The sequence below is a fragment of the Saccopteryx leptura genome, chromosome 8 (genome assembly GCF_036850995.1).
Source record: "Saccopteryx leptura isolate mSacLep1 chromosome 8, mSacLep1_pri_phased_curated, whole genome shotgun sequence".
NCBI classification, from domain to species: Eukaryota; Metazoa; Chordata; class Mammalia; order Chiroptera; family Emballonuridae; genus Saccopteryx; species Saccopteryx leptura.
In genome coordinates this window covers 97133455-97147338 of record NC_089510.1, presented here as the reverse complement: position 1 = coordinate 97147338, position 13884 = coordinate 97133455, and the positions used below count along the sequence as shown (strand labels likewise).

The window sequence follows — 13884 nt, the reverse complement described above, 5'->3', positions numbered from 1 at the left end:
TACCTATAGGTCTTTCAGGATATAAGTATTATAACTAAATTTAAGAAACACCTACTTTCTTTATTTTACTTTATTTTTGAGAGAGGCAGAAAGAAAGAGAGCCAGAAACATGAGTTGCTCCTTTATGTCCCCTGACCAGGGAATCGAACCAGCAACCTTGTTGTTTAGAGACGAGTCTCTCTTTTTTTTTTAGCAAGATAGAGAGAAGGCAAAGGGAGGGACAGATAGGGACAGAAAGGAAGGGAGAGATGAGAAGAACCAATTCTTTGTTGCAGCACTTTAGTTGTTCACTGATTGTTTTCTCATATGTGCCTTGACCAGGGGGCTACAGCCGAGCCAGCGACCTTGACCTTTAAGCCAGCAACCATGGGGTCATGTCTATGAGCTCATACTCAAGCCAGCAATCTTGGGGTTCCGAACCTGGGTCCTGTGCGTCCTAGGTTGACGCTCTATCCACTGCACCACTGCCTGGTTAGGCGGGACAGTGCTCTAAACTGACTGAGCTAACTGGCCAGGGCAATACCTACTTTCAGAAACCGAAAAGAAATGCCATAAAAACAAAATAAAAGTATTAAGAGTAGATATTGGGAAACTAAACATTACACTGAAGAACAGGAAATAGACATTTTTTAAGTATCAGAAAGAAAATCATAGTCTATCACTAAATTATGAAATAACACATTATTTTAGGATTATGACTTTTGTTAATAAAAATTTAATGCAATTTCAGATTTGCCAAAATACAACCATTACTGAAAATGTAATTTTTAAGTTGAATGTGAATTAAAGGTAAAAGTGAAAGCTAATCAAATTTGTTCTGTCAATAAACAGTAATAGAAAAAAGATTAGTAGAAGCATATCAAAAGAATAAATCTAGAGTCTTTGTTAAGAAACAGAAAGCCTATTTTAAATGCCTAATTTAGGAAGATGCTTAATTCCTGAAATAATAGAATCAAGTAAATTAAAAAAAACCCCAAACATTTAGCATTTTAAATAATTGAGCAAACTGTATTACCAGCACATGTCTACAACCTTAGATCACTGTTCACTATGGGTACTAAAATAGCGTGAATTAGAGCTACATTCTGGTTAAACCTATAATATTGTAGGAAAAGCTACAAAATCTATAATACATAAAGTATTTCTAAATATCGCAGGATTAGGAAAATGAAACCAGAAACTAGTAATTTGAAACAATTTCATTAAAGCACAGAGGAGAAAGTAGGCTTCCACTTGAGGGCTAATAAAGGGAAAAGAAAGCCTTCCCCAATGCATGTGATGTGATCTGAATTATGCTGCACACCAGTACAAAATGAACTGTAAACAAAATGTTATTCTAACAGGGAATATGGGGGTAGAAGTATTTGGATGTACTATATGATGAAGCAAGTTGGCAGAAATAAAAAGAGCCTCCTTTCACTTTGTATGTACTATGTGCCAGAAACTGTTAAGCATTTAGATAACTTGGAGATCAGAGTAACTTCCATAACTATTAAATGAAAGAACCAGGGTTCAGATCCAGATATAAGTATTATTATATATAATTCAGATATAATCCATATACTTTAACTGTAATAATATAAAGCCTTTATAAGAGCCATCATTAATTAACCTAGTTACTAGGTAACAGAAGCAAAAATAATAATTTAAAAAAAGACAATGATCAATAGGCCCCTATGGGAACTAAGACCTTTTTAGAGGATCAATAAGGTCAAAGCTATTTCATAATATCACTACTAATCCTTTCTTACAGTGTTAACATTTGCATTGCAATGAAATGCAGTGGGTAAAACGTCTGGTCCTTTAGCACGTATTATAAGGCAATGTCACCAAGTTGTATTAGTAGTCATTGTATTTCAGGTTTTAAAAAAAGCAAAATGAGTTCACTTAAGAATGTCCTTAATGAAACCAACCTTTTCTTTCTATTCTTTTCTTTCTTTTTTTTAGAGGGTGGTGGTGTGGAGGAAAGGAGAGATGACAAGTATCAAGATGGTAAGTATCAACTCGTACATAGTTACCATCACTTCTAGTTGTTCATTCACTGCTTCTCATATGTGCCTTGACCAAGGGGCTCTAGTTGAGCCAGCAACCCCTTGCTCAAACAAGCAACCTTGAGATCATGTCGATAATCCCACTCAAGCTGGCGAGCCTACATTCAAACCAGCGACCTCTAGGTTTCAAACCTGGGACCTCAGTGACCAAGGTCAGGTCAAAGCTCTCTCCACTGCGCCACTACCAGTTAAGCACAACCTTTTCTTTCTAAAATTTTGTGATAAAAAAAATGTAGAATGACTATCTCAAGGAAAAAGTATTTGTGCAATTCTGAGTTGTGAATTGAACTGGCTATTTTTTCATGGAACATCATTTTTATTTGAAAGATTAACAAATTACAGTTATTCAGACAGTATCTGGCAGATGCTTTCACAAAAATAAGCAGTGAGCTTTTATGGCTTCAAGAAAAACAACTTAGTGTATTTATTGTTAATGATAAAATTTGAGCTTTCAAGTAAAAATAAGACTTTTAGAAAACTTGTATCTACCACCACTGTGAGCTTGACAGAGTCCCAATATGTAACATTTTTCTGATGAACTATGTGTTGACATTAATAATTGTGGATTTTCACTGTATTAAGAAATGTGTCAGCATTTGGAAGATCAGCATAATTCAGTGAACTAATATTTTCCAAATGACCAATACATGATGTTATGAAATTAGTCATGGGCAGAAGATACAAACCAAATGCAAGACAGACCGATGGATTTCAATGTAACAGAATAAGAAAAGTTCTCTGATGTGGCTTCAGATTCCAAATTGCAACTAACTTTTAAGAAACTACTACTTGTAAAATCATGGTAGAGTATCAACAGTGGTGGGGTTTGCACCAGTTCTGTAGAACCAATACCTAATGGTTGAGTTCGGTGAACTGGTTGTTAAAATGGCACTTGTAATCAGGGTTCCCTCTAAGGGGAGCATCTGGCAGCTGCCCAATGTGGAAATCACAAATTTACATTCCTTACTCTTTTTTAACGTTCATCTGAGCAACAGCGTATTCTAAGCACCCATAGTAATGTTCATTCTGTCCATAGGCGAAAATAATTGCAAGCGAGGATGCCAATCAAGAAGCAATATGGAAATATCTTAAATAACAGTTTTATTGTTTTTTTGTCAGGTATTAATATTTTTTCATTACTATTTTAAACCTTCCTTATAACAATCTAGTTTTGTACATCTCTTTTATTGTTCTTATTTAAGTATTAAATGCATGAAATAATAAACTACATATATATCTTTTTTTTTTCTTTTTTTCTGTATTTTTCTGAAGCCGGAAACGGGGAGAGACAGACTGACTCCCGCATGCGCCCGACCCGGATCCACCTGGCACGCCCACCAGGGGGCAACGCTCTGCCCACCAGGGGGTGATGCTCTGCTTCTCCAGGGCGTAGCTCTGTTGCGACCAGAGCCACTCTAGCGCCTGGGGCAGAGGCCGAGGAGCCATCCCCAGCGCCCGGGTCATCTTTGCTCCAGTGAAGCCTCGGCTGCGGCTGCGGGAGGGGAAGAGAGAGACAGAGAGGAAGGAGAGGGGGAGGGGTGGAGAAGCAGATGGGTGCTTCTCCTGTGTGCCCTGGCCGGGAATCAAACCCAGGACTTCTGCACGCCAGGCCGACGCTCTACCACTGAGCCAACCGGCCAGGGTCATATATCTTTTTTTTATACTTAAAACTGTCATTAAGGCAGAGAACCATTTATTAAAGTATTTGAATCCCACCACTGGGTATCAAACAATAATTCCCACAGTTATCTAAAAGGGTTATTAGCCTGACCTGTGGTGGCGCAGTGGATAAAGCGTCGACCTGGAAATGCTGAGGTCGCCGGTTCAAAACCCTGGGCTTGCCTGGTCAAGGCACATATGGGAGTTGATGCTTCCAGCTCCTCCCCCCCTTCTCTCTCTCTGTCTCTCCTCTCTGTCTCTCCCTCTCCTCTCTAAAATGAATAAAAAAAAAAAAATTAAAAAAAAAAAAAAGAAAATTAACAGTAAAAAAAATAAAAAAAAAATAAAAATAAATAAAAGGGTTATTAAAACATTGATTGTTCAACTGCCTCCGTTTTCTTTTTTTTTTTTTGTTTTTTTTTTTTCATTTTTCTGAAGCTGGAAACGGGGAGAGACAGTCAGACAGACTCCCGCATGCGCCCGGCCGGGATCCACCCGGCACGCCCACCATGGGGCGACGCTCTGCCCACCAGGGGGCGATGCTCTGCCCATCCTGGGCATCGCCATGTTGCGACCAGAGCCACTCTAGCGCCTGAGGCAGAGGCCACAGAGCCATCCCCAGCGCCCGGGCCATCTTTGCTCCAATGGAGCCCTGGCTGCGGGAGGGGAAGAGAGAGACAGAGAGGAAAGCGCGGCGGAGGGGTGGAGAAGCAAATGGGTGCTTCTCCTGTGTGCCCTGGCCGGGAATCGAACCCGGGTCCTCCGCACGCTAGGCCGACGCTCTACCGCTGAGCCAACCGGCCAGGGCTGCCTCCGTTTTCAACTTGGATACTCTTCATAAACTTCAACCAAAACAGCATTCCACAAAAGAATTATTTCCGACATAGGTAGGGAAATCAGCTAGCTAGCTATTTTTGCGTCAAATATTGATGAAACCTAAAAAGAAATGGTAAACATGGCCATTCTTCCCACCAAATATTTTGGGTTTTGGAAAATAAGTCATTTTTCATTAAAAACTTATGTTTATATAAAATAGCTTTATTACTTTGTTTATACAAGTTTATTCATTAAATTCTAAAGTTTTAATTTTGAAAATGGTAAACATTGGCAGAACCCGCAAAACGCTTTGAGGATCCTTAATTTTTAACAGCATGAACTGGTCTTGAGCCCCAAAGCTTTGAAAACTTCTGAGTAAGACCATTTTAAGCTAGTATATGTTGTCCTTACTTAGTATGTGCTAATTAATATAAATGTTGTTTCACATTAACTGTACAAGAAGGGAGTCTTCCTCAGCCCTGTCTTTTAGGAAACTTAAATGGAACGCATAACAACATGGATGGTGTTCTCTAGCGTTTAAAGCAGGGGTCCTCAAACTTTTTACACAGGGGGCCAGTTCACTGTCCCTCAGACCGCTGGAGGGCCGGACTATAAAAAAAACTATGAACAAATCCCTATGCACACTGCACATATCTTATTTTAAAGTAAAAAAACAAAACGGGAACAAATACAATATTTAAAATAAAAAACAAGTAAATTTAAATCAAGAAACTGACCAGTATTTCAATGGGAACTATGGGCCTGCTTTTGGCTAATGAGATGGTCAATGTGCTCCTTTCATTGACCACCAATGAAAGAGGTGCCCCTTCCGGAAGTGCAGCGGGGGCCGGATAAATGGCCTCAGGGGGCCGCATGTGGCCCGCGGGCTGTAGTTTGGGGACCCCTGGTTTAAAGTGTGCACATGATACACAATTTCTAAAAATCTCTCTGAGGGAAAACAATCCACTGAATACCTATTACATCCCATGGGCTATATGCTAGATGCTTTTACCTATAATATTTTAATCAACTTTGAGAGCTGTATTAAAGCTGAGGAAGTAGAGAGAGGTAATGTGGCACAGTATAAACAGTACAGACTCTACTTTTGACACGTGAGTCAAAATCATTCCTTTGAATGCTATGCTATTAAGTCTCTTAACCTATAGTTTTTTTTCTCTAAGTAATCATTTCTACTTATAAGATTGAGAGAAATACAATTAAAAAGGAATTAAAATTAGTTCCCTTCAATCCTACTTCTCTACTGCCCCAAAACAAAACCAGTGAGTATCAAAATCATCATACAAGGTTAGATCTGACAAGCTCTCATTGTGTTATTATAGGCCTAAAGTAGACGAATGCTGCTTCAGTAAACAATTAAAAATATTTTAAGGATCTGCAATCACCATCAGGTATTAGTAAGGATCAATATTTAAAAACTACTTAACACATTTTTTTCTAAAGTATGTAGTTTCACTTTTATTTTTTTGTGACCGAGACAAGAGAAAGGGACAGACAGACAGGAAGAAAGGAAGGGAGATAGATGAGAAGCATCAATTCTTTGTTGTGGCTTCTTAGTCTCCTTAGCTGTTCATTGATTGCTTTCTCTTCTGTGCTTTGACAGGGTGGGGTGTGGGCAGGGCTATACAGCAGAGTGAATGATCCCTTGCTCAAACCAGCGACCTTGGGCTTCAAGCCAGCGACCTCTGGGCTCAAGCAAAGTGAATGATCCCTTGCTCAAACCAGCGACCTTGGGCTTCAAGCCAGTGACCTTTGGGCTCAAGCCATCCACCATGGGGTCATCTCTACGATCCCATACTCAAGCCAGAGACCCTGTGCTCAAGCCAGGGAGCTGGCGCTCAAGCCAGTGACCTTGGGGTTTCCTACCTGGGTCCTCTGTGTCCCAGTCTGACACTCTATCCACTGCACAACCACCTGGTCAGGCCTAGTTTCATTCTTTTAAAGCTAATTCACTCCTACAACTCTTCTAATTTTGTATGTTCACTTGACATACTAGTGACTATGAAAAACAAAAACATCTTGGTATCTCTAAGAAAATTATCAATAAAAAATTCTGAAATTTTTGTCTTGTAAATCAGGAAAGCTGGTAGCAAGTACAAAAAACAATTATGTAATTCCCAATTATATTTCTATCAGGTATTTCATATTGTCACATGCTTGGACTATTATATGAAAAATTAGACAGTAGTTATTTTAAGTATAGTAAATATGTTCCAAGATTTGAGAAGTCAATCTCTAAAAGTTAACAAGACTTAATAACTTAACAATGCTTTTTCACTCTGTACCATTTAACAAATCACCAAGGCCATGTCTAAACAACTAAATAGCTGATCCATTTATCAAACTCCTGCCAACCAAAAAACTCTTTTTTTAAAGTTCAAGCTGACTTCATATTTTATGTTGTCTGGACAATCATGTTCCCACTTATGTCGTAATTTAATATTCTTTTGTTTTTAGGTTAAGTTTTTTTTCTTCTTCTTAAAATTGTGTTTATAAGATCTCATTATTCTTCTAATATAACGTATGTTCTATTCAAATATGGACATTCTTGGAACTTCTATAAAACTTATGTAGGTTTATTAGAAAGTCAACTAGAAAATTCCCCCTCTTCTTTTAAAATATAAACTAGATGAGCTTTATTTGCTTTATTCTGACAAAATTTTTATTTGAAGTTTGGTTACTACCCATTTCCTGTGTTGCACTATGAATATCCTCCCTACAGTTACTTATTCTCAAACCAGTAATGATGGTCCTCTACCACACTACTGAAAGAAAAAAGTCAAGCACTGGATACCATCTCACAGTTCCTGTCAATTATTTTAAATGGATACTGACATATGCCTTCTTTGGTGCTTTTGTCTTTCAAGAAGTTAGCATGACTACATTTTGGAGGAGCCAGAATGGTTGAATGAAAGATAGGAACAAATATCAGACTGGAGACTATAAACCAGTTTTAACTAACACTTAGCAATCATGACTTCACAAAAGTCACTGATTCTCTGTGCCCAAATTGCCCTATAATGAACAATAACATATTTCTACATTAAAAACTTTGCCATTAACTGTAAGTTCAATTTAAATTATATATGAACACAAAAAGAAGATAAAGAGCCAATTGTAAATGAAGGAGTAAAAGAAAAAATTACACTGAATCCTATTAAATCCCCTTCCTTCTCAGAAACAGAAAAGCTGAAGGTGATAAAATACTCAGAATTGCTGGCATCTTTCTAACACTGAGCTATTAAACTATACAACATCCACGAAACATGTAAAGTGTCTCTAGTTTTAGAGAAAAAAGAAGTGTAAGGCTGATTCTCCCAGTCAAAAAGTTAGATCAGATTATAAAATAAACTCTAGGACTCTGTATTCTTCATACTTTCAAAAGAATGTTAGATCCACCCAAGTTGGGTGGTTCAGTTGGTTTGAGTGTTGTCCCATCATGCCAGGGTTGTCATCCCATCATGCCAGGGTTATGGGTTTGGTCCCCAGTCAGGGAACATACAGGAGCCAGACGATGAATGCATGGATAAATGGAATAACAGAACTGTCTGTCTCTTTCTCTCACCACCCCTCTCTAAAATTAACTTTTAAAAAATTAAATGTTAGATCAAACCAAAAAATGCTACAACTGCCTCACTCTATCTGCTATCCTAAGGGTCTGGAACCTATGGCTTGCGAGCCAGATGTGGCTCTTCTGATGGCTGCATCTGGCTTGCGACAAATCTTTAATAAAAAAAATAATAACGTTAAAAATATAAAACATTCTCATGTATTACATTCCATTCATTTCCTACCGCTCACGTTCATGGTTGCGGGTAGCTGGAGCCAATCACAGCTGTCCTCTGGGACAACACCAAATTTTTATTGATTAATGTGTAACGTACACGGGTCGTTGTATAGCTTTCATGGAAATATATTTTAAAATATGTGGCGTTCATGGCTCTCTCAGCCAAAAAAATTCCCGACCCCTGCTCTATATGTATGCTGTTCTATAAGGTAGGCACTAGCCTAACTGGGCAGTGGTGCAGTAGAGTGTTGGACTGGGATGCAGAAGACCCAGGTTCAAGACCCCGAGGTCGCCAGCTTGAGCACTGGTTCATCTGGTTTGAGCAAAAGCTCATCAGCTTGGACCCAAGGTTGCTGGCTTGAGGAAGGGGTTACTTGGTCTGCTGAAGGCCCACAGTCAAGGCACATATGAAAAAAAGCAATCAATGAACAACTAAGGTGTCACAATGAAAAAAAAACTGATGATTGATGCTTCTCATCTCTCTGTTCCTGTCTGTCTATCCTATCTATCCCTCTCTCTTACTCTCTGTCTCTGGGAGAAAAAAAAAAGTAGGCACTAGCCACATGCAGTTATTAAGCACCTGATATGTAGCTAGTCCAAACTGAGATAACTGTATATGTGAAATACAAACTAATGTTGAAACTGTAGTATAAAAAGGACATAAAATATTTCATTAATTTTTTTACACATAGCAATGGTATTTTGGAAATACTGGATTATGGTAACTAAAATTCATCGGACAGCACATATCCATACTTCTTTCTGAAGACCTCTCAATGAAACCTGTCATTACAACCAAATCAAAAAGCTGTACTGTCTTCAAATTTCTTGAAGTGCAACACAGAACCATATTTGGGGGGAGGGGAGTAAATGTGCTTAATAAGTGTTTTAAGAGACACAAACACATATGTAATAAATACATAAAATAGACCATTCTAGTGCGCTCTAAAGATAATAAAAAATATTTCTATCTCAGTAATGACATGTGAAGACTTTGAATAAGTCACAAGTGAGGAGAACGTATGACTTTCCATTAGTCATTTGTCATTTCCTTAGGTGGAAAAGTGAAAATATCCCTATTTCATTGTACACACAGGGTCATTCATCAAAGTCATCAGAGATGCCCATAGGCATTATAGATCTAAAAAAAAAAATCTACCTAGTATGCATTATAGTTATTTTGTTCTATTACAGAGTCAGCACTTATTTTAACTACAGTAATAAGAAATGCGCAGAAAAGGGGAACATTAATTTAAAATCTAAGAATCACTTAGAAGAACAGTTTGATAATCCCACAAAATGTTACACATAAAGTTACCATGTGACCCAGTAATTCCATTCCTAGATACATGACCAAAAAGAAATTAAAACACAGGTCCACACAAAAATGTGTACATGAACGTTTATAGCAGCATTATAGCTAACAGGTAAAAAGTGTTAACAATGCAAATGTCTCCCAACTAACGATGGATAAACAATATGTGGTATATATATCCAATACAGTGGACTATTATCCAGCCACAAAAAGGAAAGAAGCACTGATACATTCTTCTTACATGTGAGAATCTTAAAAAACATGATGCTACCTGAAAGAAGCCAGCCACAAAAGACCACATATTGTATAATTCCATTTATATAAAATGTCCAGAATAGACAAATCTTAAAAGACAAGAGTGACTGGAAAATGAAAAATGAATTTGAGTTTCTTTTTTGGGGGTGATGAAAAATTTTTAAGAGTGAATGAACTGATGACTCTACAACTATGTGAAAACATTAAAAGCCACTTTAAATGGATGAAGTGTAAGGTATGAGAATTGTCTCAAAGAATCTGTTAAAAAAAAAGTAGCCCAAAATGGAGGAAGAAAAAGGATTGGAAGGATTTAAGCACCTAATTTCTATTTTTCTGGATTTTATGAAGTGTATTTGTTTTTAAGTTTTGTCATTTGTGATTTTCTCATTTTAACCTAAAATAATCAGAGAATAGCCCAGCCCAAACCACTTAATAGTCCTCAAGCCATGAAACCCTTAAGATGGCACAAACTACCTTAGAGATCAAATGGCTCTGACGAAAGCCCAAAAAAATAGTCACTATCTCAGACAAGCAACTGCTCAAAGTTCAGAAACAGGTGACAGGAATTTGAAAATCTCAGCGTGAAAAAGTAGAGATAACATAAAAAATAAAAAAAAAACTACTTTAGCACTTTCTCTTAAAAGCCAAATGCAGAATGGATTTTAAAACAAACAAATCCTATTTATCTTAACTTTTAAAACTGAAGGGAAGAAGTCCTGTCAAAAATCTGTGTGTTGTCTGTGTGGTTAACCCAGGCACCTTATGGAGCAGCTAACGGACCTCGGGAAGCACCTGTGTATAAGGTAATGAAGGTCTTTTCCACCCTTTCAAATAATAAAACGCGATGGTGCCATTCCATAGCCCACCCCATCCCCCACTAACACCACCAGCAGGTGAAGGAAAGGATATTGCAGAGGATGAAAGCTTTGTGTAATCCTTTGGACTTTATATGTAAGAATGCAGCTCGTGGTCTCTCTGGAGGGGAAACAGATTTGTGAATATGCTGAAATAAGGGGCATCCTTTGCCTGGAAGAGGGCACACCGTAAGCACATTTTCAATCAGCTACAACCACAGTAAAACAGAGGCCGCAGGAAGGCTCTGTTAGCATTACCGGGATGGCCTCTCACGCCGGGGGTGCTTTTTTCAACGGAGAAGTTGATTCCTGTAGTTTGGATTTGGGGGGAAGGCAGGGGTAAAGTGGGAGTCGGGAAGTCCAGAAAAAAATGCCTTTAAGTGGAGACGCCAGGGGCCTCGCTGAGGAAGTCCCAAGCCCCACTCGGTTGGAACACGCTCGCCCCTCCCCGCGGCGACAAGCACAGGTGCCGGAGCGAGAGCCGGGCTCCGCCGCCGCCGCCGGCGTGGGGGCCGCCCCGGGGCCGCAACAGCCCGGCTCCCGCACGCCGCCTCCGCGCTCGGCCGGCACAGCGTCCCCACGGCGCGGTCCGGGCGCTCGAACCCGCGCCGGCCCGGCTCCGCCCGGCAGGCCTAGGCCGCGCCGCCCGGACCCGGCACCTCGCTCCCGGCGCGGGCGGCCCAGGCCCGACACAAACTTCCCGGCGCGCCAGCAGAGGCGTCACGGCCGGGCCAGCCCCCAGCGCCATTCCTCCGCGGCCGGGCGGCGCTCCCGCCCCGCTTCCCAAACTCCACGTCCCGGAGGAGACCGGTCCCAGGTCCTCGGCCCCCACCTGCCGGCGCCCGGGTTTACCTCCAAGTCGCGGCCTTTGTTTTTGAAATTCTTCAGCCGTTGGTTGTCCAGTTTCTCGTCCGCCATGGCCGGGCCGGTGACTGCTTCCCCCGCCCGAGCCCCGCGGGATCCGCCCCAACCACCAAGCCGCGCCGCCACTCCCAGGAACCGGGCCGCCGCCTGCGCCGCCGTGCGCCAGCGCCGCCGCTCCTTCCTGCTCGCCCCGCTCTCTACCCCTCTACCTGCCCGGCCCACCCCGCCCTAGCCCGGCGCCGCGGCAGCTCCAGCAGAGACCACCGGGGGCCCGGCGGCAGCGACCGCGGCGGAATGTGCTACCGGCTGAGAAAGGGAGACAGCCGCGATCAGAAGGCCCCGTCGCCGCGGCCACGCCCATCGCCGCCAGCCCAGCTCGCCGATTGGCCAACGAGGCTTCGGTGCGCTCAGCCAGTCAGAAAGGACGATGGGGCGCGGGGGCGGAAGAATGAACGAAAAGGGGAAGCGAGCGTCGGCGGTGGGAGGAAGGGGCTTGCGGCCCGGAGGGGAGGGGAGGGGAGGGGAGGGGAGGGGCGGGGAATGGCGCGGCGGGGCGGGACCACGTGCTTCGGGAGCTGGGGGAGGAGGCGGAGAGAATTAGACTGAGGGGGGGGGGGGGGGGACGACTTGCTTTGCTCCAGTTGTAAGAGAGAAGCCGAGTTAAAACACGTTTTTTTTCTGCGTTGCGCTCTTTCTTCCAGGGTGTTTCTTATGCGCTCCGCCGGCTTTGCAGGAAGGGGAGCTGCGCCTCCGCTTCAGGCCGGGTGGGAACACCCCCTTGTCCGGGTTCCCAGGCAGGGAGTCCCTGCCGTCCGAGGGCCGGGCCTTGCACCGGCAGGGGAGACGCGTTCCAGAGGCGCAGCGGTATGGTGGAGGAATGGTGGGTGGAAAAGGACGCATTAGGCGAATTTGATTCATCACCTGTGACGAAGTCCCCGCAACAGGTACTTGGGAAGCGCTGGTGAAACCACCGCCTAGGACCGTATTTCGCCTTAGGAAGTTAAAGTAGCTATTTGGCCACCGAATACTAAGTTCTATAAGGCAGGACGGTGGCAGCTGACACAGTAATGAAATATTTTTAACTTTTGGTAAAGCAAGTATATTCCAATGATATACATGTTTACCAGGAATATTATTGCCAGAAACAGAAATAACAAACTACACAAGAACCTACTGAGATATTTTAGAAAGGGCGGGGGGGGGGGGGGAGAAATGGCTTAAAATATATCTTTAAATACCCGCTAATTGCACTTCAAATGTGTAGGATAACATGAAGACAATAGCAACTGAGTTTGGAAGGCCTGTGTTGCGGGGGCAGAGTCTTTGGATGTGTTTAAATTTGGCGAGGTAGGGAGGAGAAAACGATCTTGATTCAGTCTCCTTTGGGAAATTTTACTCCTTGTCCCCGTTCCTCCCAGGACTTGTTTTTGTTTTTTTTGTTTTTTTAAGTAGAACAACGTACAGAGATAAAACGTTGAAAACGAGAGTAATGCCTCGAAAGTCCTCAATATTTTGTATACTTGGAGCTGCCTAGGCAAACATGTTCCTGGAAATAACTCACATTGAAAATTAACTTGAGTGTAAATTCAGTGCCGATTTTTAAAATTTAAATGTTCGTTATAGATCTTAATAACCCAAAGAATCATTTAATTGAAGTAGCATTGCATACTGGAGCATTATTTTTTTAAAGGCTTTGTTTACTCATTTTATAGAAAAGAGAGGGAGAGAGAAAAGATGGGAGTAACAAGAAGCATCAACTCCATATGTGCCTTGACCTATCAATAGAAGTTATCTTGTTAATGTGTGTATAGACAAATATTTCGTACTTTTTGGAATAAATTCTGTGATAACTCATGATAAAGGTTATGAAATTATCTACCATTATACGTTTTCATGTCTCCCAGCTACAACTGTCTCTAATGATTAAACAACAACTGGAGGGTCTGTGCAGAATACTCCTAATATGTAGAAGGGTATGATCACAGTTATTCACTTAGGAAGATACAATAGCAATACAAACAGGAAATAACAACAATGTGTGATTTCAGTTATTTGTTTAATATCTAAGGTCTGTCTTCCTCTCTAGACAATAAGCTCTCTGGAGTCAAGGACCGTATTTGTTTTGTTCTCTTTACACCCTGCACCTAGTAATACATGGCACATTGTATGTTCTCCGTGGCTATTTGTCAAATGCAAATCCTGATTCTAAGCTACTTTGAGTGTAGGTTCCCTAAGTTTAAAAACAGGCTAACACTTTTTTTTTTT

The 13884-nt window shown here is 41.5% G+C and overlaps 1 protein-coding gene across 1 annotated transcript in view; it reads right to left on the bottom strand.

Moving 5' to 3' along the window:
• The window catches only part of KPNA4 (karyopherin subunit alpha 4), an 88030-nt gene extending 76121 nt beyond the window's left edge, over positions 1-11909 (bottom strand). Inside the window, exon 1 of the mRNA XM_066347948.1 lies at positions 11608-11909. Within this exon, the coding sequence (XP_066204045.1) occupies positions 11608-11673 (66 nt within the window). The 5' untranslated portion in view covers positions 11674-11909. The remainder of the gene's footprint in view (positions 1-11607) is intronic.
• Positions 11910-13884: the final 1975 nt, after the last annotated feature.